The following is a 24456-nucleotide window of genomic DNA, read 5'->3' on the forward strand; positions in this document are numbered from 1 at the left end:
ACCTTTGATTTCATAAGCCTGCAAAACATATTGATGGTGACAACTCTTTGAGTGGATCACACACTCAGAAGGTGTGTGATTTGCTGAGCATCTGGGAAGGCAGGCTATGTGTATGAAACTGTCATGTTTGGGATTATTATTTTAAAAGTAGAAGCAGAAAGACAGTTGAAAGGGGCCTTAAAATTTTATGTGGAAATTAGCCAGGGATATCAACAGTGCCAAGGTCAGCAGTAAAGACTGCAAAAGAAGTTTTAAAAAAGAAGAAAAAGATGTAGATCATAGAATCCTCAGTTTCAAAGACACCTCATTTAATCCAATCACCTTCACAGAGGAAAGATTTGTTCTACTTACCATCTCTCTCAGGTGATTCAGTGAGGGAGATTTCCTTTGCCACTTTCTTTTCTAAAGTTTCTTTTCTAAAGTTGTACTTCTGTATAACTAAACAGAGCCTGTTCAGCTTTTGACTTACCAAGCAACAATCGGCCCACGAACCAAATAAACCTGATGTTCTAGTTGAATTTCGGTTAATTGTTTATATCAAGCTTGGTGCTTTATCAAGAAGAAAATTAAGAGAAGGGCCAAAAACCTAGCAGTCGAACACATATACCCCGGTTTCAGTCCTGGACATTGCCATTAAAGTAGCTCAGGTATAGTGGGACTAGTAAAGACACCTGCCTAAGACGTGTAAATTGCTGCCAGTCAGAACAGACAATGACAGGATTGATAAGTCAAAGTTCTAACAGTATAAATCAGCTCCATGTGTGCATAATATTCTAAATTCTGGCCCTATACATCAGTATTTTGCTGTCTGCAGATGCAGATAATTTGTGACGCAAGCACAACATTGCAGATCCATTAAAACTTGGAACCACTGCAATGGTAGATTGACACAATACTCCCTGAATTCAAATTCTTGTGGGTTTTGGCAACAAATCTGGTTGCAAATCTCATTAGACAACGGAAATTCTGGTTCAATCAAACTTTTGTCTTTGATCATGTGTCTATTGGCAAGGTTTTTGAACCTGAAGTAATAATCGTGTTATGTTTTATCTTTTATGTATATTCTTTGTAACTTAATAGGTTATATAATCTTGCTGTTGGCAAGATGTAAATATTTTAAATAAATGAATACCTGCACTGACTTTCAGGGCCTTTTCTGTTCTCTTGGACCTAAACCTGTTACCTTTTAGGCACCACACAAGAACATTTGTATTCTCCTGAACTTTTAGATTTAGTGTCTTCCCTTTTCATGTTTTTGCCATTTGTTTCCCTTACCAAAAGTATTTTTATCTCATTATTCCAGATTTTAGCATTTATTATAGCATGCTGTTATTTTATGAATTTAAGGTTTTATGTTTTTATCCATAAATGAGTTGTTTTAATGGTATCATTCTTGCTCTTTAGGTGGTTATGCTGCTGCTTTTATACTTTGAGGTTATTTTATTGGATTTCTGTAAGGTACCTCAAGAATATTTTATTGAGGGATGGGTTATAAATATTTTAAGTAAATAAAATATGTGTAAAAAAAAAAGGTAAATGTCCCCTGTGCAAGCACCAGGTCATTACTGACCCATGGGGTGATGTCACATCCCGATGTTTACTAGGCAGACTTTGCTTACGGGGTGGTTTGCCAGTGCCTTCCCCAGTCATCTTCCCTTTACCCCCAGCAAGCTGGGTACTCATTTTACCAATCTCAGAAGAATGGAAGGCTGAGTTAGCCTTGAGCCGGCTGCCTTGAGCCGGCTACCTGAAACCGACTTCTGTCGGGATCGAACTCAGGTCATGAGCAGAGCTTGGACTGCAGCATTGCAGCTTACCACTCTGTGCCATGGGGCTTATCATGTGTAAGCCATGATAAAAACAGATTCCAGAAATTTGATCCACATGTATATGTAATGCAACAGCCAGGGAAACGTCCCAATAAGGGGTTTAATCTAGCTATGAGCAAGCAGAAAAAGAAATCTACTTAGCAGAGTCCTGCTTGCATAAAGGATTGCAAAAAAAAAAAAATGTACATCTCCCCCTGACCCATGAAGTCAGCCTTCAGTTTTTTCCACTCGGAATGCATTTGAGCAATTGTCCTTTTGGTAGGTATGTGCTGTCAAGTTGTAACTGACTTATGCTAACCATTCCAAGTGGCTTTCAAGGCAAGCAAGCAAGAAGTAGAGGTGGCTTGCCATTGCCTTCCTTTGCAGAGTCTTCCTTGTGGTCTCCCATCCAAGTGCCAACCATTCTTAGCTTCGGAGGTCTGACAAGATCAGGCTATACCATGCCAACCCCTGACCCTATCATTAGGTCCCTGCTTATCCTCACCCAATGCATATTAGAGCTCTGGGAAGAGCTACTGAAGAGGAAACAAACTTCAGGGCTTAACTCAGTACCCTCAACAATCTCCTTCCTCTCCCATATCATATCTCAGGGATCTATTTTGAGAATCAAGAAGCTGCTAGGTTCCCTTCTTGAAAACCCAGGATTGGCTACACAATATCTTGTGCAAGTGGAAATGCCAGTGCAAGTGTTTAGTGCAGTTCTTTCATTTCTGCTTGTGGAAGAGCATACATTTTGCCCTGGATCCGAACCTAGTACAGCTCTTTGATCTGGAGCGTAGTTTTCTCCATGTTCAGTTAAGACTTCCTCAGATAAGATGCCTTTCTAAGACATATAGAGACAGATAAATAGGTTGGTGTATCTGTCCATTAGAACAAAATTAATAAACTTGAAACAATACTATTAAATGATGGTCAGACAACGTGTGAAGGGAAAACCCTTTGTACTACAGCAGGTGCAGTATAGTGTTTGAGTGTTTGATTAGGCCTAGACACACTCAAGTTCAAATCCCCCTTTGTCATTAAGCTCACTCATATTCATCCAGAGTTTCACTCGCATAATTTTAATGTCAGATTTTCAGTTCTTTCAGCTGGGCTCTTCTGAGTTACGATTATTTAAATAACTCATATCTGATAGGCTGATCTGCTCTCACTTTTTGTAACACCAAAAGATAATTTAACTTTTAGCTTTGTTTTCATGTTTGTGTGTGGAGAAAACAAAGTAAAATTAGAGACTCTGTATCAGCACCAGACACTTAACAATAAAACAATATGTAATTGGCACTTAACACACATACAATAAACAAATAAGAACTTGTATGGAACCACAGAGGAGACTGTCCCTGAAATCTTCTAGGCTTTTTCCTTCCTCCTGAAAATTAAAATAAGAAACATCCCTGAGAATTTAATATTTGTCCATTTGTCCTGTTGCTTCTAGCTATCAAGGACAGAGATTCGGGGAAGTTTATTTTAAATGAGGACAACTATGTGCCAGACTCCAAATTGTTTGTTAATATGGGTATTGAATGGGAGTATCGGAATGATGACGACAGAGAAATGGTACAAACGATGGGTCCCTTACGCAATGGAATCGTTGTTCTGGTAAGTCTTTTGAAAAGCAGGATGCCCAGCCTACCTGAAGTCTGTTACTGGTAGGCAGAGAATAGTTTGCAGTGTTCGGCCAGTGGGTATAAGCTGAAATTGGATTGGTTCTTGTAGGTTATCCGGGCTGTGTAACCGTGGTCTTGGAATTTTCTTTCCTGACGTTTCGCCAGCAACTGTGGCAGGCATCTTCAGAGTAGTAACACTGAAGGACAGTGTCCTTCAGTGTTACTACTCTGAAGATGCCTGCCACAGTTGCTGGCGAAACGTCAGGAAAGAAAATTCCAAGACCACGGTTACACAGCCCGGATAACCTACAAGAACCAATGAACTCTGACCGTGAAAGCCTTCGACAATATTTTGAAATTGGATTCCCTGCCTTTAGTGGCACCCCGTTGCCACTGTGGTGCATCAAGTGGAAGCCACCCACTCATGGCAGCAAGTCTCACCTACTTTCCCTTATCCCAGCTGGGTACCTGCTGACCACCCGGATGGGAGTGAGGAGACTTGGCAAGAAGCCACACCAGACCTGGGAGAGGAAGCAGAAGAAGCAAAAAGAGTGGAAAGTGCCACAGGCTGAGCTCATGCTTGCTGTGGCTGTTCTCTCACTGTATGCCTCCTCTCTCTTCTGCCTAGCCAAGGTAACACTGATTTCAGCTAGACTTGTTTTTAAGGAAGTGGCTTAGAATGACCAGCATTTCAGGGGAATAGACATTTTAATCAGGTATGAATAGTGTTGTTGTTTTTTATCTAAGCCTTGCTTATCTTTATTTATTTATTTATTTATTTATTTATTTATTGTTTAAACACCTCTGTGCGATTCAAAAAGATCTTGCTTGCTCAGAATGTGTATCTTATTTGTCTGACAAGGTAATCCCTCATGGTAATGCCAAGATTTCGCTGACATACAAGTACATGATCCATGAAGACTCTTTAAATGTTGATAACAACAATGTTTTGGAAGATTCAGTAACGTATGAGTGGGCCTTGAAAAAATGGTCGCAGTGTTCGAAACCATGTGGAGGAGGTAAAGAACGAATGCTAAACTGATGAATAGATACACCTTTCTGTGAGTTGCTGAATCCATGCAATTAATTGTGCAGTTCAGATCTAGTTCATTCATCCTTGTATATCACATGATTTTTCATCTCTTGATTGCCCATCATTTGTTGACAGGCAGCTGAATGTGTGAAAGGACTTTAGAACACCATGCCTAAGCTGATATGACAGTTTTATCTGTGGCATTACATCTGTAAATACTTATTCACCCATTTGATGCTGCATGTATTAGATATTATACATATCTAATACACATGTGTAATATTATATTATACATATCTAATATACATATCTAATAGACCTGCCCTGAGCCTGGCCATGGCTGGGATAGGGCAGGATATAAACATAATAATGATTACAATGATGATAATGATACGTCGAAGTAGTAGTAGTATGAAAATTGAGGGCTAGAAACAGTTCAAGTTACATTTCTACTGTCGATTATTCATGGCATATTGCACAATTAGAAAAGACCACATCCTGTTCACTCATTTCTTGGGTCCCTGGAGTCTACCTAGTGTGAGATTTTGTTTGTCTTGTGAACTGTGCACTGTCTTGTCTGCTCCTTCCCCACCATTCCCACATGGCAGGTGATAAGTATATTGTAATATCTTGTGTTTATTTCTCTGGCCCAATTCACTCGCAGGCTTGAAAGATAGTTTGTGGAGAGTATAGTGGGACACCGTCAGTCTTGCAAACCAGCTGGAATAACACGAAAGTCATGATTTCATGAACTGATGGCTGTATGTGGGTGGTGGGATACAACGGTCATTGTTGGTGTTCCTGGAAAACTTAAATAAAGGCCACCACGATCATGTGAATTGTGGAAATCACATACCTGCCTCACTCCCATACAGATGGTGCCTCCATAAGATTCCAGAGAAATTGTGAGTCCACTGGCAGCCTCACAGAATCCTGTAAATGAGCATCGTCTTCCCTGACCCAACAAAATAGAACCAACTGTTTATTCTGAGTTTGACTTGGGGGGGGGGGCTTGATCCAAAGCATTTTGAACCATAGAAGTACATTTCAGTTTGTGTGGAAGAGTTTTAAAAGTTGAAGATTAAAAAGTCTCTTTCTTAAGGTCATCAGTTTACAAAGTATGGTTGTCGGAGGAAGACTGACCACAAAATGGTTCATCGTAGTTACTGTGAGTCCATCCAGAAGCCAAAGCCCATCCGTAGAGTGTGCAATCTCCAAGAATGTTCACAGCCAATGTAAGCATTTTTCTTTGCTGGAATAAATCATCATAGTAAATGGAAACCGAAGTGCCTGCGGCTAGCCTCAGATAACCTTCTACACTCCACCCATTTGTGGTTGCTTTTGGTTATTTGTTTGTTTAAAATATGTATGTACTTGCCTTTCTCTAAGGCATCCCAGGGCAAAAGGGATGCTTGGTGCACAGACAGTATATTCTTGTGTGATCTTTGAATATCATGATAGAATACAGAGGTATGCAATAGCCAAGCCATTTAGTAGGGTTGCCAACCTCCAGGGACTAGCTGGAGATCTCCTGCTATTACAACTAATTTCCAGCCGATAGAGATAAGTTCACCTGGAGAAAATGGCTGCTTTGGCAATTGGACTCTATGGCATTGAAGTCCCTCCCCTCTCTAAGTCACACCCTCCTCAAGCTCCGCCCCAAAAATCTCCAGGTATTTCCCAACCAAGAGCTAGCAATACTCAGAATCCTACTCAGGCCTATTCAATGGGACTTACTCCCAGGAAAGTGTTGTTTGGATTGCACTGTTAGTCTTCCAAGGTTGAAAGTATGACTTTGAATTGTGCCTGGAAGAGTAGCCGTTGCAGCCTCTGGAATGTTTGTGTCAGGTTAGTTAACCCATACCAATTAACAGGTGTGTAACCCATACCAATTAACAGGTGAGATACCACATTATACACCAAAGGAAGTTTCCTGTTAATCATTTAAGGGCAGACTCATTTGCTTTTTTTTTTTAACTGCTTATAAGTTTACAAAAGAACTACTGTCGCATTTTGGTGGGAAATGTACATAGATCTTTCTCAAAACATGGAATTTAAAAACTAACATAATCTGGAATTCCAGAAGTGAATCTATAAGCACTTCAAGCTTGCAAACCATCACAGATGGAAATCGGTGGAAATTTCCTACCTCACATAATTGGCAATTGGAAGCACAATCAGGAAAGCGCATCCATTATACAAGGTGTTACCAGGAACAGAAGAAAGAACGACACAGAGTGGTAGCAGCTACATGTTTCTTTAGCAGCTATCCTTGAGAGACCAGGAGGAATGTAAGAGTTTTGTATGTCCCTTTTTTATTCAAGCCACAAACTCTACATGCCACTTGGAGTCTTCAGTCAGTGATGTGTTCTTATCATTTTCCTGGTCTCCACTGGGAACAAGAATCTTGACTTAAGAGTCATATATAAAGAACTTCCATTAGTTCCTTTGCAAAATTTTACTGTCTGATCTAGAGTTTTGCAGTCTTTGGGTTGGGTTCAGCAGAAAAATTCTACAGGCAGAAGAGGGGGGTGATTTTGCCTATTCTCCCCTCCCATAGCAGAACACCAACTCCCCTTCATGTTGTTCCTGGGATTCCCATTTCCCCCAGGAGCAGCATTTGGAGGAGCATTGTAGGCTACAGGGGGAGGGGAGGGTTGAGGAGGTTCCATGGGATCCAAACCTTTGAATTTTGATATCTTCATTCCCAATTAGGATTGCCAACTCTGGATAAGGAAATTCCTGGACATTAAGACATTAGGAAATTCTTGGACATTTGGGGGCAGGATATAATCCTGGAAGTGATGTACTGGTGCAGAGGCCTGCAGCCATTTTTTTAAAAAAATTCCAGGCAGCATCAGCCAACAGCAGCAGGAGGTGGGAGGACTGCAACCCTGCTTCCAAGGAAACTGATCTCTGTCATGTGGAGATCACTTGCAAGTCTAGTAGAACTCCAGGCTTCACCTAGAGGTTGGCAACCCTATTCCCAACTAGGGCTGTGCATATCGGTAAACCTGAACCAAAAATAAATCAGCTGTTTGGGCTTTTTTCAGGTTCAGTTTCAGCCGAACACTAAAAACCGGGAAGCTGAACAAAGCCAGATAGACGATTCCTGAATAGCCAAATAGATATTCAGTTTTTTAGGGTTTCGGCTTTGCTCAAATACATGGCTCTGTGTTGACTGGGGCCCTTTTGAGGTAGGGGTTGTGTAATTGGAGCCAACTTGGTCTGACCAACTTTCCAGATACATCACCCAACAGAAGACTAATCTGCATAGCAGAAGGGTCATTTAAAAGACGGAGCTCACCCAGTCCCATCCAGAGGGATATAACCTCCAACTAAAAGCATGAGCTTTAACAGCTGCTGGTAGGGCCTCTGAAGATAACTACCTCACCCGCATGGATGAGCAATCTCCTTCAGAAAAGCCACCTTGGTCTAGACTTCTGCTGGCTCCAATATCACCACCACTACCCCTTATGAAAACTTGCTCACAAACTGAAGGTTGCCCTGAGTAGTGACTTTGTTTACATGCACTGTGACTGTCTCTTGAAATCAGATTTTTGATGACAATATTAAATGTTCACAGGATGTCATTTGCCGCCAAAAGAAATGTTTTCTGTGCCTTATTTTTCTTTAAGCTGTTTTCCTCAGTTTGGAAGCTAATTTGCATGGACATCATGCAAAGCAACCCAGATACGAACGGAGCCCCCAGACTCAGAGGCGCCCACCTGCCAATCGGCTCTTTCAGTCAGTCCTCAGCAACGCTGACCTCCTGAACCTGAAAACCGATTGACAACTTGGCTCTCACACATGCTTGGAGGATGGGGGTGGACCCCTTTGTGGGCCCATAAAATTAGACCCCCATCCCAAACTTCACCAAACTTTGGTGTACATCTAAGGAGAGTCCCTTGCAGCTATGCTGCAAATTTGGTGACTCTACTTTGAAAAATGCCCCCCAGAACCTTGAAAATAAATTCCATAGACTATAATGGACCCAATTTAAGGGGGGACCTGGAAATAAAGCCAATTACCCATTTACTGGTATGGGTATTCGGCTTATTTCAGTTTACCCAGAAAAAAACAGGGCCAATAAACCTGAACCCGAAATTTACTGGGGGGGGGGGGAAATTTTGCACACCCCTGTTCCCAACACATAATCACCAATCTCTGCCCGTGAACGCACCAGCAACTTACCTCGCTATTTATATGTGTCGAGTACAAAAGAATCGAAAACGAAATAAAAATTCTGTTCCCACCATGCCGCCTTTCTCCGGGTTTTTGATAAAATTCGCATGATTTCTGTTCCCACTGAGCTGCCTTTCTCCACTGTACTGCGCTCAAAGGAAGGAAGGCGATTGGTCCAGGTAGCAGGGAAGGTTGTTTAGAAAATGGCGGCAAAAAAGGAAAGAAAAAAAAAGAATTGTACTGCGTGGCGGGAGTTCGAGGGGAAAACGAAACTTGCTGCCGGGACTTGCCGCCATCCCACCCTCTTGCATCTAAGCACGCAAATTAAAGGGGGGCTCGTTTTGCAAGCCTCGATTCCACCCCCTCTGCCCCCTTCCACCCCACTCATGCCGCCCCACTCCGGTTGACTTGGGAGTTTGTGCCGGAATCTGGCAGGCAACGCTTGCAAACCCCCCCATTTCCCCCCTTCCTCCTTTGCAAAGGGAGGGGGAACGAGTGTGGGCGGTTAGGAAGGATGGGGGCAGGGTGGTGGGCTTTCAGCAGGGTTGCATGTTCCCACTTCATTGCTCCGCATGAGGAACACATTTTATTTTTATAATCCGCCATATAACCTGATCCTCTTACCATGGAGAAATTGCGCTCTGAAGACGTCCTCAGAATCCTTCAAGTGAGATGAAGTGGAAACTGACGCGCGCAGCTGAGCTGTAATGCAGGAGTATGCCTGGCAGCAATTTCAGTCCACAACAGTTCTGCTATGTACAATTTATTTACAGTATTTACACAGTCCAATTCACGGTTCTCAGTATCAAACTGCAAGGAAATCCCGCAGAAATCGGAGCGGCAAACGTGCAGTGCGACAGGGTTATTCATGAATCTTCTGTTAACCCTAATGAGAGTTGTGATCTTATATCCTTTAAACTTCCTATTGCTTTCTGTCATCTGCTGAATGTAGAAAACTATAAGAAACACAGAGGCTAATCTTCCGTTTGTTAATATATTACAGACAGGATTTAGAAAGGCTTTAGTGCTGTTCCTGAAATAAACAAATATATTGTTCTGAAGGCTTTATAATGACAGGACAAACTGCTTGGCTGTGGCTATTGTTCTTTCCCACACAGTTCTTAGTGGATGGTTGAACTGTTGGCAAATCTGAACCAGCAAATTAATCTCTATGAATGCTGCTGCTGCTAAGCTAGTATTTGCTAACAACCCTTGTTTTGGTAGTTTATCTCTCTGTTGGCTTCCACATATATTATTTAGAATACTACAGATAGCTGTGGTTAGGAAGCTGGGAGGAAATTCTATTATTTCACTTTCAAGGCAGTTGCAGAAAAGGTTGCTTTGGGAAAGACACCAGATAGAAGAATTAAGGAGTAAAATGGGATTCTGTATCTTTTGTATTTATGTAATACCTGATTGTGTATAGTTTCATGGATCTGATTAGTGAAGAAGCCAGCAGAATGAATGAAAACTGTAGTCCTATGACACCTGCTGCAAGATACAGATCTTATGTTTTAGGTTTTATTTTTATTTTATTTTGAAAATGGTTAATCAGCAGTAGATATTTAAACAAAGGTGTTCTTGAATAACATTAATTAGGAAGAGGGAGGTGTATTGAAATAGGTCACAATCTCCCATCTAAGGCCCCTTTCAAACTGTCCTTATAATCTGTTTTAGCAGCCAGTTGCTAACAGATGTTTTGTGACATAACTGTTTTGACTCCCGGCTGCTAACGGATCTTTCTTTACCTTTTTAGACAAAGCTGCTTATATCCTGTTGGCATCCTGGAGCTCAGCTGTTTTTTAATTAAAACTGCTTGGACCCATTTCAGTCTGGATTCAGGCCTAGCTTTGAGATGGGAATGGCCTTGTCTCCTTGACTGATGACTTTTGCTGAGAGCATGTCCCTGTTTAGTCTCCTGGACCTCTCAGTAGTATCCTTCTGGAGAGGCTGGCCAGGTTGAGAGAGGGGGATACCATGTTTCAGTGGCCCCATTCTTACTAGATTAACCAATTCCAGAATGTGGTGCCTGGGGGGAGGACTGCTTCTCTGCCCCATAGCATTTATGCTATGGAGTCCTTCAGGGTTTCATCTTGTGCTCCAAGCTATTTAACATCTACATCTACATTTAACATCTACATGGTAGAAGTCATCCTTGGAGCTGAAGGACCCCATCTCTGTTTCGTCCTAACAGCTTACCGTATATACTCGGGTATAAGCCGACCCGAGTATAAGCCGACCCCCCAAATTTGAGGCCAGAAAAGGGAATTTCTTATTGACCCGCGTATAAGCCGAGGGTCAATAAGAAATTCCCTTTACCGGCAATGCTGCGCTCTAAAATGGCGGCCATTTTAGAGCGCAGGGATTATCTCGCCTCTGCCCCAGGTCGGCCTCCCGCCGGCCTTCCTGGCCAGCAGGAGGCCTCCCCGGCCTCCCGCTGGCCTTTTGCCAGGCCCCCCCAGGCCGCTGCCGGCCGGAGGAAGCCGTGCGGGTGCGGCGGTGGCGCGGCCTCCTGCCGGCCCAGGAAGGCTCCTGCCGGCCGGGGAAAGGTGCGCGGGCCCGGCGGCGATGACGGCGGTAAGTTCCCCCCTCCCCCCTCCCCCCTCTACCGTATTGACCCGCGTATAAGCCGAGGCCGGCTTTTTCAGCCCTTTTTTGGGGCTGAAAAACTCGGCTTATACGCGAGTATATACGGTAGCCAGATGGGTCTATGGAAGTGCTGAACAGGTGCCTGGAGAAAGTAATGGGATCAATAAGTAGGATTGGCAGGTCCCCTCTCTCCTCCGGCAGGATATTTTTGGGGTGGGGATCGCATGCATGCGGCCACGAGTGACATTTCCTGTCACTTCTGGTTTACTTCCGGAAGCGCCGCAGCTCAGTGGGTCAATTTACCACTCAAATGCCCATTTGAGTCGTAAATCATCCAGTCTCACTGCAGCGCTTCCAGAAGTAAACTGGAAGTGACGGGATCACGTTGCTTGTGGCTGCATGCGCGCGCAACCCTTGCTGTGAGCCAACAATGGATTGGCTGGCAATTGTCCGCCGTTCCAAGCCACCCGGCAAGCCTATTGATGAGGGCCAATAAGCTGAATCTAGTTAAGATCTGCCTCTCACCTGCAGCTCTCTGTACCCCAACCTTTAGAGGTAGGTAGTGACTAGAGAGGAGGCATTTTCTGTTGCAGCACCTCACCTCTGAAATGCCTTCCCCCTTGAGGCTTGCCTGGTACCTACTTTACTGTCTTTCAAGCATCAGTCCAAAATGCATCTTTTTACCTATGCTTTTAATTAGGGGTTTTAACTTACCATCTTTTTAAAAAAAATGATCTGTTTTTTTTTTATGTATAGTTTTTATGCTGCTTATGTCCAATGGTTTGTTTTTTATATTGGGGTATTGTTTTAATTGTAAGCGGCCTTGACCAGGACCAGGATCTAAAGAAAGAAAGAAAATATCAGTCTACCTAAGTGGAAGATATATGTCCCGTATCAATTATGAAACACACATATGTCAGCCCTTTCAGTGGGGCTCAGACCTTTCCTGGCCTGCTTCTACATGACAAAGATTTTCCATATTGCTTCATCACCACCGTGAATGCAGAGGAATGCGCGTTGGTGACATATCTTCCACATTGGGAGTCTTCTGCACACTTTCCTCTGTCAGCCTGTCAGGGCCACCCCTTTCCCTGCATTTTCCCCTGATGAACCACTGGAGGAACCTTTTAAAAACCAGTAATTCCAAGAGTAATTACTGATTTTTTTTTTTTTTTAAGAAATCCTGTGGTGGTTGCAGGAAAATTGTGCTGATGTGGGAAGGAGCTTTTCAGTGTGAGAAAATGTGCATATTCCCTTTCAGACAGTGTGATAATACACTTGTACTTAACTCTTTCCCAAATATCAAAGTAGGGAAAGAGAGAATCGAGGAGGATTAAAGCACAAATACAGCATGATATCATGTGGATGCTCCAAAAAAGAGCACTCCAGTTTAGAAGCCAGAAGTGGGGGGAAAACCTTTGTATGGAAGGTGCCCCAGTTAAGATGTACATATACCTTGAAGATGATTTATATATAATCACCCTTCTCAACTGATATAGTATCTAAGGCTTTTGTTCTTTGATATCTATACAAGATATAGAGTGAAAAGCTGTCTTGAAACTGGACATTTTGAATTAATAGATTTTAAAAAATATTGGTAAGGCCTATGATGGATGAACTTACATGATGGATGAACTTACAGACTCTTTTCATTAAACCAGATGGGTTACTGGAGACTGGGAAACCTGCAGCAAAAGTTGTGGAAAAACAGGCTATCAGATGCGTTCTGTACGGTGTATTCAGCCACTTCATGACAACACAAACCGTTCTGTTCATACCAAATACTGCAGTAGTGATCGCCCAGAGGGTAGGAGAGCTTGCAACCGAGAACTTTGCCCTGCACAATGGAGGATAGGACCCTGGTCACAGGTAAGCAGCACTCTGTAGCATTGTTTGGTTATATTTTAAGTTAGTTTTATCAATAGCATTGAGGATATTGTCAGACAATTGCCATTTGTTCCAATGAACAAGCTTTAAGATTGCCCAGAAGCCAAAACAGTTCACATCCTTGCCATCCACAAAGCTCCTTTAAAAAATCCAAGGAAATGAATTGCACAACATTTGTGTTCATTGGATTGTTTCCATAACTTTGCTGCCTTAAGTTTAAGTTTTGTGTATATTTCAAGTGTTTGAGAACATTTACGTTTGGTTAGCATGTTGATCACAGATGATCAAAAGTGGGTCTAGTATCAGTTTCACAGTGTCGGGATCCTATATGCTTTATATACTAAGAATCTTAACAATAGTTTGTAGGTCTGTGCAGTCCATCAAACTGGACTGTACATTCATCCATCAAGATCCATGAAGTGGTCAAATCAGGAGCATTAGACACTAGAGCTGAGGCATAAGAGGGTTCTAGGATTCATGCTGGAGAAACAGAGGCCAGAAACCAGACAGACTCAGGTAGTCAAACATTGCAGTGTTTTACAGGAGGCTATATGAAGGCTCGCCCTGACCTGGATGGCCCAAGCTAGCCTGATCTCATCAGATCTCAGAAGCTAAGCAGGGTTGACCCTGGTTAGTAATTAGTCATTTCAGTACAGGTGGTAATCCATAGGCACACACACACACAAAGGATTGTGCATATAGGTCTGTGTTTTTTGTGAAATCAACAAGGAATACCAGGGTCACTATGCAGAGGAAGGGAAGGGCAAACCACCTCTGTTAGTCTCTTGCCTTGAAAACCCCATAAGGGGTCGCCATAAGTCGGCTGTGACTTGACAGCACTTTAGACACACACACACACACACATATGAAGGCTGAGTCAAAAAAACAAAAACAAAGATCACGGCAAAAGTGAGATTAGGGAAGCCATCAGAAACACTGAGCATTCTGGCACTCAATAGCCTAAATTACCTGGAATGAACAGACTAAAGTTCCTTTATCATCAGATTGGGAGCCTGACCTCTCCAACAGCTTTCCAGCAGCATTACCAAGTTTGCTCTGTTGCTGATTAGTTGCTAATGTTATCAATAGTTCTAAGCACTTCAGCTGGATGGATGTTCAGTTCCAGAGGCCCACCTGGGTTTTGATGTTCACACTTTGCATACATATGAACATAGGTTTCCCCATTCATTTGAGTAGAGGTGGTAATCCATAGGCACACACACAAAGGATTGTGCATATAGGTCTGTGTATCCTGTAAAATCAACAAGGACTCATTTGGTGTAAGGAAGAGCTGTGTGGACAATGTTGCTTCTGTGTCTGGAAATGATGAGTGGGCTCAGACATTCTTATCTAACTTTTATATATATCACCAGATCTTGTTATAGTGGAATAATGATGATGATGATGAATATCACTAAGTGATGCAAAATTATTGTATTCATAAAATTCATTATGAGTTGGATCCTAAAGTTGTTGTGCTAAGAAGGCTTCTACTAGGCTTCTACCAGCACAACATGTTTCTTCTTCTGGATGAAGGTTGTTTGCCAGTTGTCATCTCCTTGCATTTGAGGGGTTCCCTTATTAGTGGAACTGAAACCTTTGGTCCAAGCAGTTACTTATAATACTGTTACTTATAATACCGGCTGACTGCAAACAAATTTGCAAGAGAGACACTGATGCTCTGTTTGTGTTTCCTCTCCAGTGTTCCGTCACCTGTGGTAATGGCACTCAAGAAAGGCAAGTTCTGTGCAGGACAAGTGAAAATGTTATGGGTTTTTGCAAAGAAGACAAGCCAGAAACAATAAGGCCCTGCAGATTACCTTTCTGTCTCAGTGAGTGCTAAGCTCTTTTTATTTTTTGAGAATACAATCCTTTGTGACTCTTGAGAAATTGCTAAAATTAAATTTAGTAGAGTTTATTAATGCTTTGTCTGGATGAAAAAGAGTGTTGGGTTTACTTCTCTGTAGTCTGTCTCATATTCCTCGTGTCAGTGGTTTTGGACATGCAAGTAGTGGGAGTACTTATATGTGTGGATATCTTTCTGGGGGTGGGGAAGGATACCAGCCGATAGATACAATAGAACTATCAAAGTCAAAGGGAAAGCAGTGATCATAACCATGGCCATTGCTCTTAGGAAACAGCTGTCTTTTGTCAGTAAGTTACACATTGTCCAAACTTATTGCTTGCAAGAAGATTTGGCAGTGGAAACTGGGTAATGGGGTGCAGGATTAACAGGAGCAGGATTAACAGGAGCCCTTTCCTTTTTTTCCACTCCTACTTTTTCATTTCTTGAGAAGTTAATTTCCCTAATGGGGTGCAAATAAAGAAAGAAATAGTTTACCTTGTTTGCCACTCATAGGGCCATTTCACATCTTACAGAGCAACAAGAGAGTGTCCGGCTATTGGAGAAAAATCTTTTTGAGGTACAGTTGTCTGCACACAACTGTGCCACATTCACACTTTACATTTTCATGCATATACTTTTAAAAGTTGTTAATAGTAACATTAAAAAAAGTATTTATGTAATGCATTTGGGTTTTTCCCCCCTGCTTTTGCTTTTATGGAAGCATTTCCGGTCATTACTTTTCAAGCTTGCGTATGATGAATTCGAACAGAGATGCCCAAAATTGTAAATCCTTGAAAATGGATATTGTAACAATATTTTCCTAAGTGTACCAATTCCTTTTTTGAGAGTTGTTCTTGTTGTTTTTTTATTAAACTGGGAGCTATTAATTCTGTTTATTCAGCCAAGGATTCTAAATGGTGCACTACAAAGCTACAAATGTGCTCATATTTCTCTCTTCCCAATTTCTACCTCATTTCTGTTTCAGAAAATTCATCAGATACATCGAAAAAAACTTACATGATACAATGGCTGTCAAGACCGGACCCGGATTATCCTATCCAGAAAATATCTTCAAGTAAAAGACCCATTTATAACTCTGCCATTGCCCTTAAATGCATGCCACATCAAATGTGGACTTTGCCTTCCGCTCTATTCTTCTTTCTATATGGAAAATTTCCTTGAATCTGCCTACTTTTTACCTTGGGCTGAATCTTTTTTTCCCCTGGCACTGGGCCTTGGCATACAGTGTCTTTCTTCTCTGGAGGTTGAGTAGCACTGGTAGTGGAGGTGGTGAAGGTGTTGGGTGTGTGATGTAGGACCTCCACAGCGTGTTGCAAGTCCTCTACAAAGTGAGCTGGTAAACAGTTTGCTTGGTGATGGTGAAAAAAGGTTCTTAGCTGGCTCATGATTTCAGTTTGATGGCGAAACTGAGAACTTATTGTGAATGTGATCACATCACAATAATGACACCTTGTAGTGCTAAAGTTCTCCTTTTATCTAAAAGTCCTCTATCTCATAACAGGTTAGCTTCAGTTTTCTTGCAGGGTAGTGAAACAAAATGAAAGTGTTCATTTCCATCTTCCTTTAGTCTCATTGCTTCCACAATCATGCTTCACCATTTTAAAAAATTTCTGGCTTTAAAATCTGCATTTGTTACCATGAAGACCTTCTTCTTGCCAGTAGCTGAAGCTCTCTCAAATACTGTTACTGGGCGATGCTTTGAGTGAAGCTGCTTCACTTGTGTGTTTTTTTCCTTTCCAAAAACTGCAAGTGTTTCTTCACACAATTTTGCCAGAATGTTTCTTATGTTCTTTTTAAAAGGCCAACTGAAAAACAATACAACAAAAAACATAAGTGCTCTATGCTCTGGGTTGTGGTCGTGTAGTATTTTAATATGGTTGAGGCCATATGGCATTGTTGTACTGTGCAATGTCCAAAGTTGCTCAACAGTGAACTCTTTTATACATCATTACATCCATCAGTCTTTTTTCACCATTTGCATGTTTGACTTGACTGGTTGTGTGTGTTATGTATGTGTGTGACCTATCAACGTGTGTCGACTGGCAAACATAACAGTGTGAACAACTACAAAATTACCTCAATTTTTATTGCTTTGTTTCATTTTGCATAGGGGAGGGGAAGTAAGAAACTATATTTAGAAAAATGCCTTAAAATTTAATTGTGTTGGCATTAACCACCAGTTCCAGCTTTAAATATATACCCTGGTACCATGAATTAATCTTCATGTACAGCATTTTTACTTGAATGATAAAACATTGAAGAATGTTTGCATAAGAAATGAGAAGATTATTACCAAACTACAAAAAAGGTCCAATATGAAATTTCATCAGTTTTTATTGGCATTACTGCTTCAACATACATTTGGGTTTAAGATCTATAACTAATGTTTCATGAACCCCAATTATATATAAAATAACATATCAAATAGCATATCAGTTTCTAAAATAGGAGTCCCTGAATACTATAGTGAATTGCTTGCTACCTTCCTCAACCAAATCATATACTTTAGGAAGGCGGCTTTGTGGATCTTTACAATGTAGCACATCAAAATTGTCATTATCATGTGATCACATATTTAAATTTGCTGTTACTATGATGATTTCCTGCAACATGTGACTAATTTTACATGGCAATGTCAAAAGGCAAAAGACATGTTATCTGGCACTGAATACTGTTATGTGAAATAATTGGTGTTTAACTGTTATAAATTTATTCATGACTGTTACTTACCTTTAACTACACAACTGTTAAGTGATGTTCAAGAGATGGGTGGCTATAGCGAATGGTGCAATAAGGTACCTGGGCATTGTGCACTAGGTCGATATGCACTTTGGTTTATCAGGGATATTTTATTAGTGTTTTGTATGTATTTAACATAATATATTAAAGATGTGCCAATTCAGTTTGCTTTTCAATATTTTTTACGAGGCCAGTTGAAATGTGTACCAAAGTGACTGTGCAAATGACTATTTTTTTCTTACCGCTGAGTTGGAGACATACTTACAGTCTGTCATGCATACCAACAAAAAATAAAAATAAAACGGGATGAAAGTTCAGCAGCTCTGTCAGTTTTGCTTCAGGAAGACAACGGTGCCTGTTATCCTGATGAGTGTGAGTTACAAGGTTGAAGAGAATCAGCAAAGTGTCTTGTGGCATGTTAAAGATTTGGTCAGTTGCAAGAGGGCTCGTTTCCACGAAAGCTTCTGCCACAAGGCATCTTAGTCTTTATGGTGCCCCAAGAGTTGCTGTGTTTGTTGTAAGTGTAGTATGGCTTCCTCTCTGGAATTGTCTCTATGGAACATCAAGCAGATTTTTTATATGTATCATTTACATATTGGACATAAGCGTATGGTAGGAATTCATTTGCCTCCTAGGACTCTTGAGTAGGGTCTACATTTGGGGGGGTTCTGCCAAGAAGTAGGGCATTTTTCTAAAGATGCTTCAACTGGTTTTTATACTGAACAGTCAAAAAAGATCCTAGTGTAATTACCAGTTTGTAAAATACGTATAAAACATATGTTGTGACTCTCTTATGCTATCACATTTTTTTAATAAATATGAGGAAGAAACTTCCGCTTTCGTGAATTTCACAGATTGTTGTCTCCTACTGAGTTTGATCTAACAGGACTTTGATCTCATAATAGACTAGTTAACACAAGTCCAAGATAACCGAAGAAGCACCTTTCTATTTCCCCACCCTTGCATAAATGGATTAATATGAGAAAAGTTGTTTTTGGTACAAAATTTTCAAAAAGATTAGCTGCACTGATATGTTTGCCTGTTTTATTTAAGGAGAGGATGAGTGAAGACATCATGTATCCTTTGTAAAATCCGTGAATGCTTCTGAATTTGAGTAGGCTGTGTTATGTGTCGCAATGTGTCTCTGAGGTTGCCACGTATGTTGCTCTGCCTGCAGTGCTGTTCTAACAATCCTGAAATGTTATTGTTGCACCCTCTTCCCTAGAAGCTTTGCAGCTGTGCTTTTAAAACTTTTTGGAAGCAAAGTTTTGGATTCATCAGCAGAAGGTGCTGCAAGTCACTTTCCCCTCATCTCTACAGCTCCTTCCAACCCAGGAGTAACTTCCACACCTCCCTGCCTCCTGCTGTAGGCCTACAGCAAGTATAAATGCTATATAAAATATATAGTTACTCTCATTTGATGGCATAACAAGGCACGATCATTGGGTTTTAAGGCTTATTTTCTAAGTAAAATAACCAATTATATCACTAACAGTGCAATCCTAAGTGGGGGGCCGAAAAGCCTTTGGAGGTGGTGGGACCCCTGCACTGGCATAAGTGCCACTTGCGCTGTCCAAATAGGCACTAACGCTGGCATCAGGCCACTTACACCGGCATCAGGGTGCTCGAGGCATGGGTGCCAGTGCGGCCTCAGTGGCAGCGCTCCTCCCGCACAAAAGCTCGAGCAGGCACCAAAGGGAGTGTTCCTTGGAGCGTAGCTGACTTTAGTCAGTTCCCTAAGCTCTTTTGCCTCGGGAACGCCCATTTTTGCCGGTGTGAATTTACAGCAGCAAAAATGATGGTGTAACCCCAGGGAACTGCATACAGCAGTTCCACAGGGGTTTGGGGAATTTGCCTGTGTGGCTTGCTTGCATCGGCACAGCAAACCGCTCAGGAGGTGGCCTGGCTGTGCTGTGGCAGCTCCGTCCCTGGTTGCAGCGAAATAACCCCCCCCCCTTTGGATTGTGCTGCCTGACAAACACATACAGTCAAGTTGCAGCCGAATGCACTGTGAATTAAGAGCAATCTTTCAAGATTACACATGTGCATCTAGTTTAGTATTTCAAGGCTGCCAGTACATGGATTAATTTCCTCCCTGAGAATCTGAAACTTTGATTAACTGATAGCTGTATGGCAGAGCAATGTACCTCCCAATGAGGCATGCAGCCAGGTGATCCAAACTTTTATGCTAGCTTCTACCCTCTTTCCTAGCCCTTTCTTCCTACGAATAGTTGATGTGTACATATGTGCTCTTTTAAATCGCCTTCCCCAAAATGACATTTTGAAAGCATTATTATACACATCCATATTATGAGATAAGTATATGAATGAACACAAGAATGACAACTCATGTCTATTGTCCAGGGAAGAAATGCATTCTATGGGACTGCAGCATTAGTTTTGCAAATGGGAAACGAATCATCTAGGAAATGAATACTTACCTTCTTATTTGTATGTTTGCATATATATCTGGAGTATGCAACATACAAAAATATCCTTAGATTATTCATACCTCACCTAAATAAAAATATGTCCACCCCCTCTTTTATACCTTCTTTTGCTTTCCATGAATTTTTGGTGTGCATTTGGTTTCTTCATGGTATCTGTGCATCATTCTGATAAGCTTGCTCCCTGCACAAGTCTTCAATGTGGAAATTTCAGGAGCTAGCTACCTTTTAGATATGAAAATCCTCTTCTTTTGCAGGCACTGTCTTGACCACTCATGCCCAAGGGAGAGAAGTTGTATGCTTCCACTTAGTTGTATGCTTCCTTCTTCACCTGCCGTTGCTTCAGTCCAGGAATGGGATCCGTCTACATGTTCAGTGGCTTACATCTTAGAGTACCTTGTCCATCTTTGCTCTCTAGGTTTAGGACACTCATCTCTCAAAGTCCATCTAATGGCTATCTGTTCCTCATGACCACTGGTGCAGGGGCTGTTTCATATTTGTTCAACACATGGTGGAACCATTTTGAAGAGCCTTTCCAATAACTATCTATACCATCAGGGTACTTTCAGCTGGGCATTCAAACTTCTGGCTATCTGTGACCTGAGTAGAGATGTAAAATTTCCAGAAGTGTTGATGCCACAGTAAAAACAAACAAGCATTTTTTTAGAGTAAAACAGAATTCTTGGGGGAAATTGAAATATATGTAATACTTTCCTATCGAAGAAATAAGCTTCTTTTACTGATTTAACAGAATAAAACAGCAACTCAGTCACTAGATCACAGCTACCGTCGTGCTCTGCTGTTAGCAGGTCAATAAGGTCAGCTTCCCTGAGCCCGGTAGTACCAGGGAGGGTGGGGTATAAATTTAATAAAATAGGGAATTCATTACACTCAAGTAGTTACCAAATCTGTGGCCTTTAGTAGAGTCTTCTTGGATTTGTGCAGAACAGAACACCCATCTGGGCCAAGCGTTCCTTCCATCTTCATGAAGCCTAGATGATATAGCCAGAGCTGGTGTAGCCTTTGACACGGCAGGGCTCAATGTGCTCTTTTCTTAAGTGCACTTGTATACTCCCTGTTAGGTCAGCTTTTTAGTCTTTTTCCACTTGTGTGATGTACAGAGACCATGAAGAATGAAAACAGGTTGTTTACCTGTTATTGATGTTCTTTGAGTGGTCATCTGTGCATTCACATAACCCACCCTCCTCCATAACGAATGCTTTTATTTTGTTGTGGCATTACCTTTTATTGGAAAGAACTAAGCAAGAAGACACAATTGTCCTTCTTGGGCAATCACAGTTCAGACTGCCTCCAAAAGAGAGAATTATCATGCAAAAAAAAAAAAAAATAGCTCTAGCAGTTTCAGAATCAAAGCTCTTCCATCCCACTTTTGTGCTTTCTTTTGCTTTATGTGAATTTTAAATGTACATTTTCTACAGTGCTTTGCAATGGCCACAGACTTACTTGAGAGCGGGCTTTTATGGATTCTCAGTGTCCTTGCATATAAGTTCCTGTTTCTTGGGGGGGGGGGATTCAGTTCTGCATGCGTTTTGCTCCCTCTGATGGTCGATTCGACATCACACCGTTTTAAAAGAAGCATTTCTCCCTGCAGTTTAAATCAGCAGCTGTTTGCACTTGACAAAATATTGAATTGACCACTAGATGGAACAAAACGAGTGCAGAACTGACCCCCCCTCAAGAAACAGGAAGTTAGACAGGAGAAAACTGAGAATGCGTAAAAGCCCACCAGGCAGGGAGCGAGCAAAGGGAAAGAGAACCTGGAAGTCAAGAGTTTTCACGGCAGTTCACCCCTTTCCTGTATTGCCAGCTCTGCTGCTGGTGTCCCACTCAGTTGGCTCCAGCCTCAGCCTGGATCCATTGGGGAGGGGGGAGCTGAGCCTGCATGCCTGCCTCCCCAATCTGGGGGACCCCCATAAGGGGTCTTGAGGATGGCACCATTTGGTGATATGCCAAGCTCAGAGGTTGTTGTCTGTCTTACACCACCAAGTGGCAAGGGAACCATGCAGGGAATCCCATGTGGGATTCCAGTGCTTGCCATCCCACATTTCTCCCCCAGCAAACGGTCCAGGTGGATGGCTGGTGCCATCCACTGTCAGGCGGGTCGCCCGATGCTGGATCCCTGCCTGTGCCTCACCAATGCTCTTGTGGTTGTATTCAGTAAAATCTGCAGCCTGTTCTTTTCTCCAGTCATGTTGTCTGCTTTGTTTGTTTCCCTTGGCCCTCGGTCTCTCCCCTGCCCCGAGGACTGTAAATCACTATAATGCTTTCATCGCATTGCATTCTTTCAGTTACTTAAGCTACATAAGTATTTGATTCCAATTTACTCATTCAGATTATGGCCAATATCGTACCAAGTCAGTTTCTATGGATTAAAACTTCAATGCCCTGATGACAATGGAAAACACAACCAGCTTTATCTGAACTGCATAAAGCTTTATTCAGGCAGGGTTTCCTTTGATGCATTCAAATAAGAGTTTGAATGGTTTTTTGAAGTGTGGATATGACTCTACAGTATTTCACCTCTCACAGATTGAGATTCACAAGTTATAAAATTGCTTTGCTGTTTGCATTTAATAATTTCCTGTGACTGGAAGTGACAGCTATGCTTTTTAGAGGACAAAGCAAGGAGCAATAGAGAATATGCATATATTTTTTACAGAAGAAATTAAGCCTAAAGGTGATACAATGGGCTAATTTCTCACTATAAGATCCTTCATACCTGATAACGTTCGTAACCTCCTGAAGTTCATAACACTTAGTGCATCAGCCCAAAGGTGTGTATAAAAGAACACATTAGGTTTGCTTACTATAACAAATATTTTTATTATAATTATGATCATAGTCACAGTAGAATTTTTCATACAGCATTTTTTCTGCTTCAGAAATTAAGCTCTTCTTTGACAATAGATTAAAATTAACCTCCATTTCAGGCCCTAGTTAGAGTATAATCAGTGCTAGTGTAAGGCCAGCATTTTGATAATATGGCTTCCATGTGAAAAGATACTGGAAATACTTCTATACATTGCCAGGCCACACATTGCTGTAATGTGCAAAAGGCATGACATAAACCATGTGGGCTCCCTGACGTTTCCACATTTAAGGTCACTATTGATAGGAGTGTGTCATGTTTATATGAAAATTCTCCAAGCCATCAGGACAATTCATGTGATGAATTGTTCTCACATGCTTTAAGGATCACTTGGAGTCAAATTGCCTTCTACAAGGTAGCCATGAGATGTCTGTTTGAAGCTAAGAAGACCTTGAATCCATGACATTTGGGAATACAGTTGAGTATTTTAATCCTTACCATGTCTATCTTATAAAAAATTGGACAATATATAATATTTCAATTGTAGTTTTTGACCAGCAAGAATTTGAGAGAGCTTCAGTCTACCTGTATTAAGCCTGTTGTTGTAAGAGCTTCTAAATCAAAGTGCACTTAATTCTGTCTCTCATTTACAGCATACACATTATTTTGTTTTTTTTTTCTTCCAGAAGAACGTTGCCAAGGAGACAAGTCAATGTTTTGTCGCATGGAAGTTCTCTCCCGATACTGTGCAATACCTGGTTACAATAAACTGTGTTGCAAGTCTTGTAATATATATAGTAACAAAACAGGAAATGATAATACAACAGAAACCAATCATAGTAAGATTAATGATATTGAAGAAAACTTCACTCCAACACATATGACACGTGTTGAAGGTCACATCCCACACCCTTCTTCAGGTCCATCAGTTGTTTCCAAGATAAACATCACCAGATCCAATGCTACTGAAGATCAGCCAGAAGTTAATGCAGTGGACGTTCCGTATAAAATCCATGGACTGGAAAATGAAGTGCCACAGCACAACATCATCCTGAGAAGGAGGCCACCTTATGAAAGGACAAAGAACCAGAGAATTCAGGAGCTGATTGCTGAGAAAAGGAAAAGAGAGCTGCTCAGGAAATTACATTAAAATGGAAATATAACACACACACACACACACACACACACACACACACATATATATATTTCTCTCTTATAGAGATGTTACCAACACCACAGTAATGCCCATGTCATCAAAGAGACTAGATAATAATAGTGGTGCTATGGCAGACAGGCCAAATGCTATAGCCTGCAACAAATAGAAATTTAAGGTTATTTAATTAAGGTTAATATAAATGTTATAATAAAGGCTAGGGTTAGAGGTTGCCACAAAAACTAGTGCAATATCTTCATGTGTTTCACTGCACCCACCGGAACAGGGCT

At 41.4% G+C, this 24456-nt stretch overlaps 1 protein-coding gene across 1 annotated transcript in view; it reads left to right on the forward strand.

Moving 5' to 3' along the window:
• Window positions 1-24174, forward strand: part of ADAMTS2 (ADAM metallopeptidase with thrombospondin type 1 motif 2) — a 354592-nt gene extending 330418 nt beyond the window's left edge. The window contains exons 16-22 of the mRNA XM_056861689.1: window positions 3265-3428; window positions 4299-4455; window positions 5572-5704; window positions 12905-13112; window positions 14833-14962; window positions 15962-16051; window positions 23700-24174. Of these exons, the coding sequence (XP_056717667.1) occupies window positions 3265-3428; window positions 4299-4455; window positions 5572-5704; window positions 12905-13112; window positions 14833-14962; window positions 15962-16051; window positions 23700-24163 (1346 nt within the window). The 3' untranslated portion in view covers window positions 24164-24174. The remainder of the gene's footprint in view (window positions 1-3264; window positions 3429-4298; window positions 4456-5571; window positions 5705-12904; window positions 13113-14832; window positions 14963-15961; window positions 16052-23699) is intronic.
• Window positions 24175-24456: the final 282 nt, after the last annotated feature.

Source organism: Euleptes europaea, chromosome 1 (genome assembly GCF_029931775.1).
Source record: "Euleptes europaea isolate rEulEur1 chromosome 1, rEulEur1.hap1, whole genome shotgun sequence".
NCBI classification, from domain to species: Eukaryota; Metazoa; Chordata; class Lepidosauria; order Squamata; family Sphaerodactylidae; genus Euleptes; species Euleptes europaea.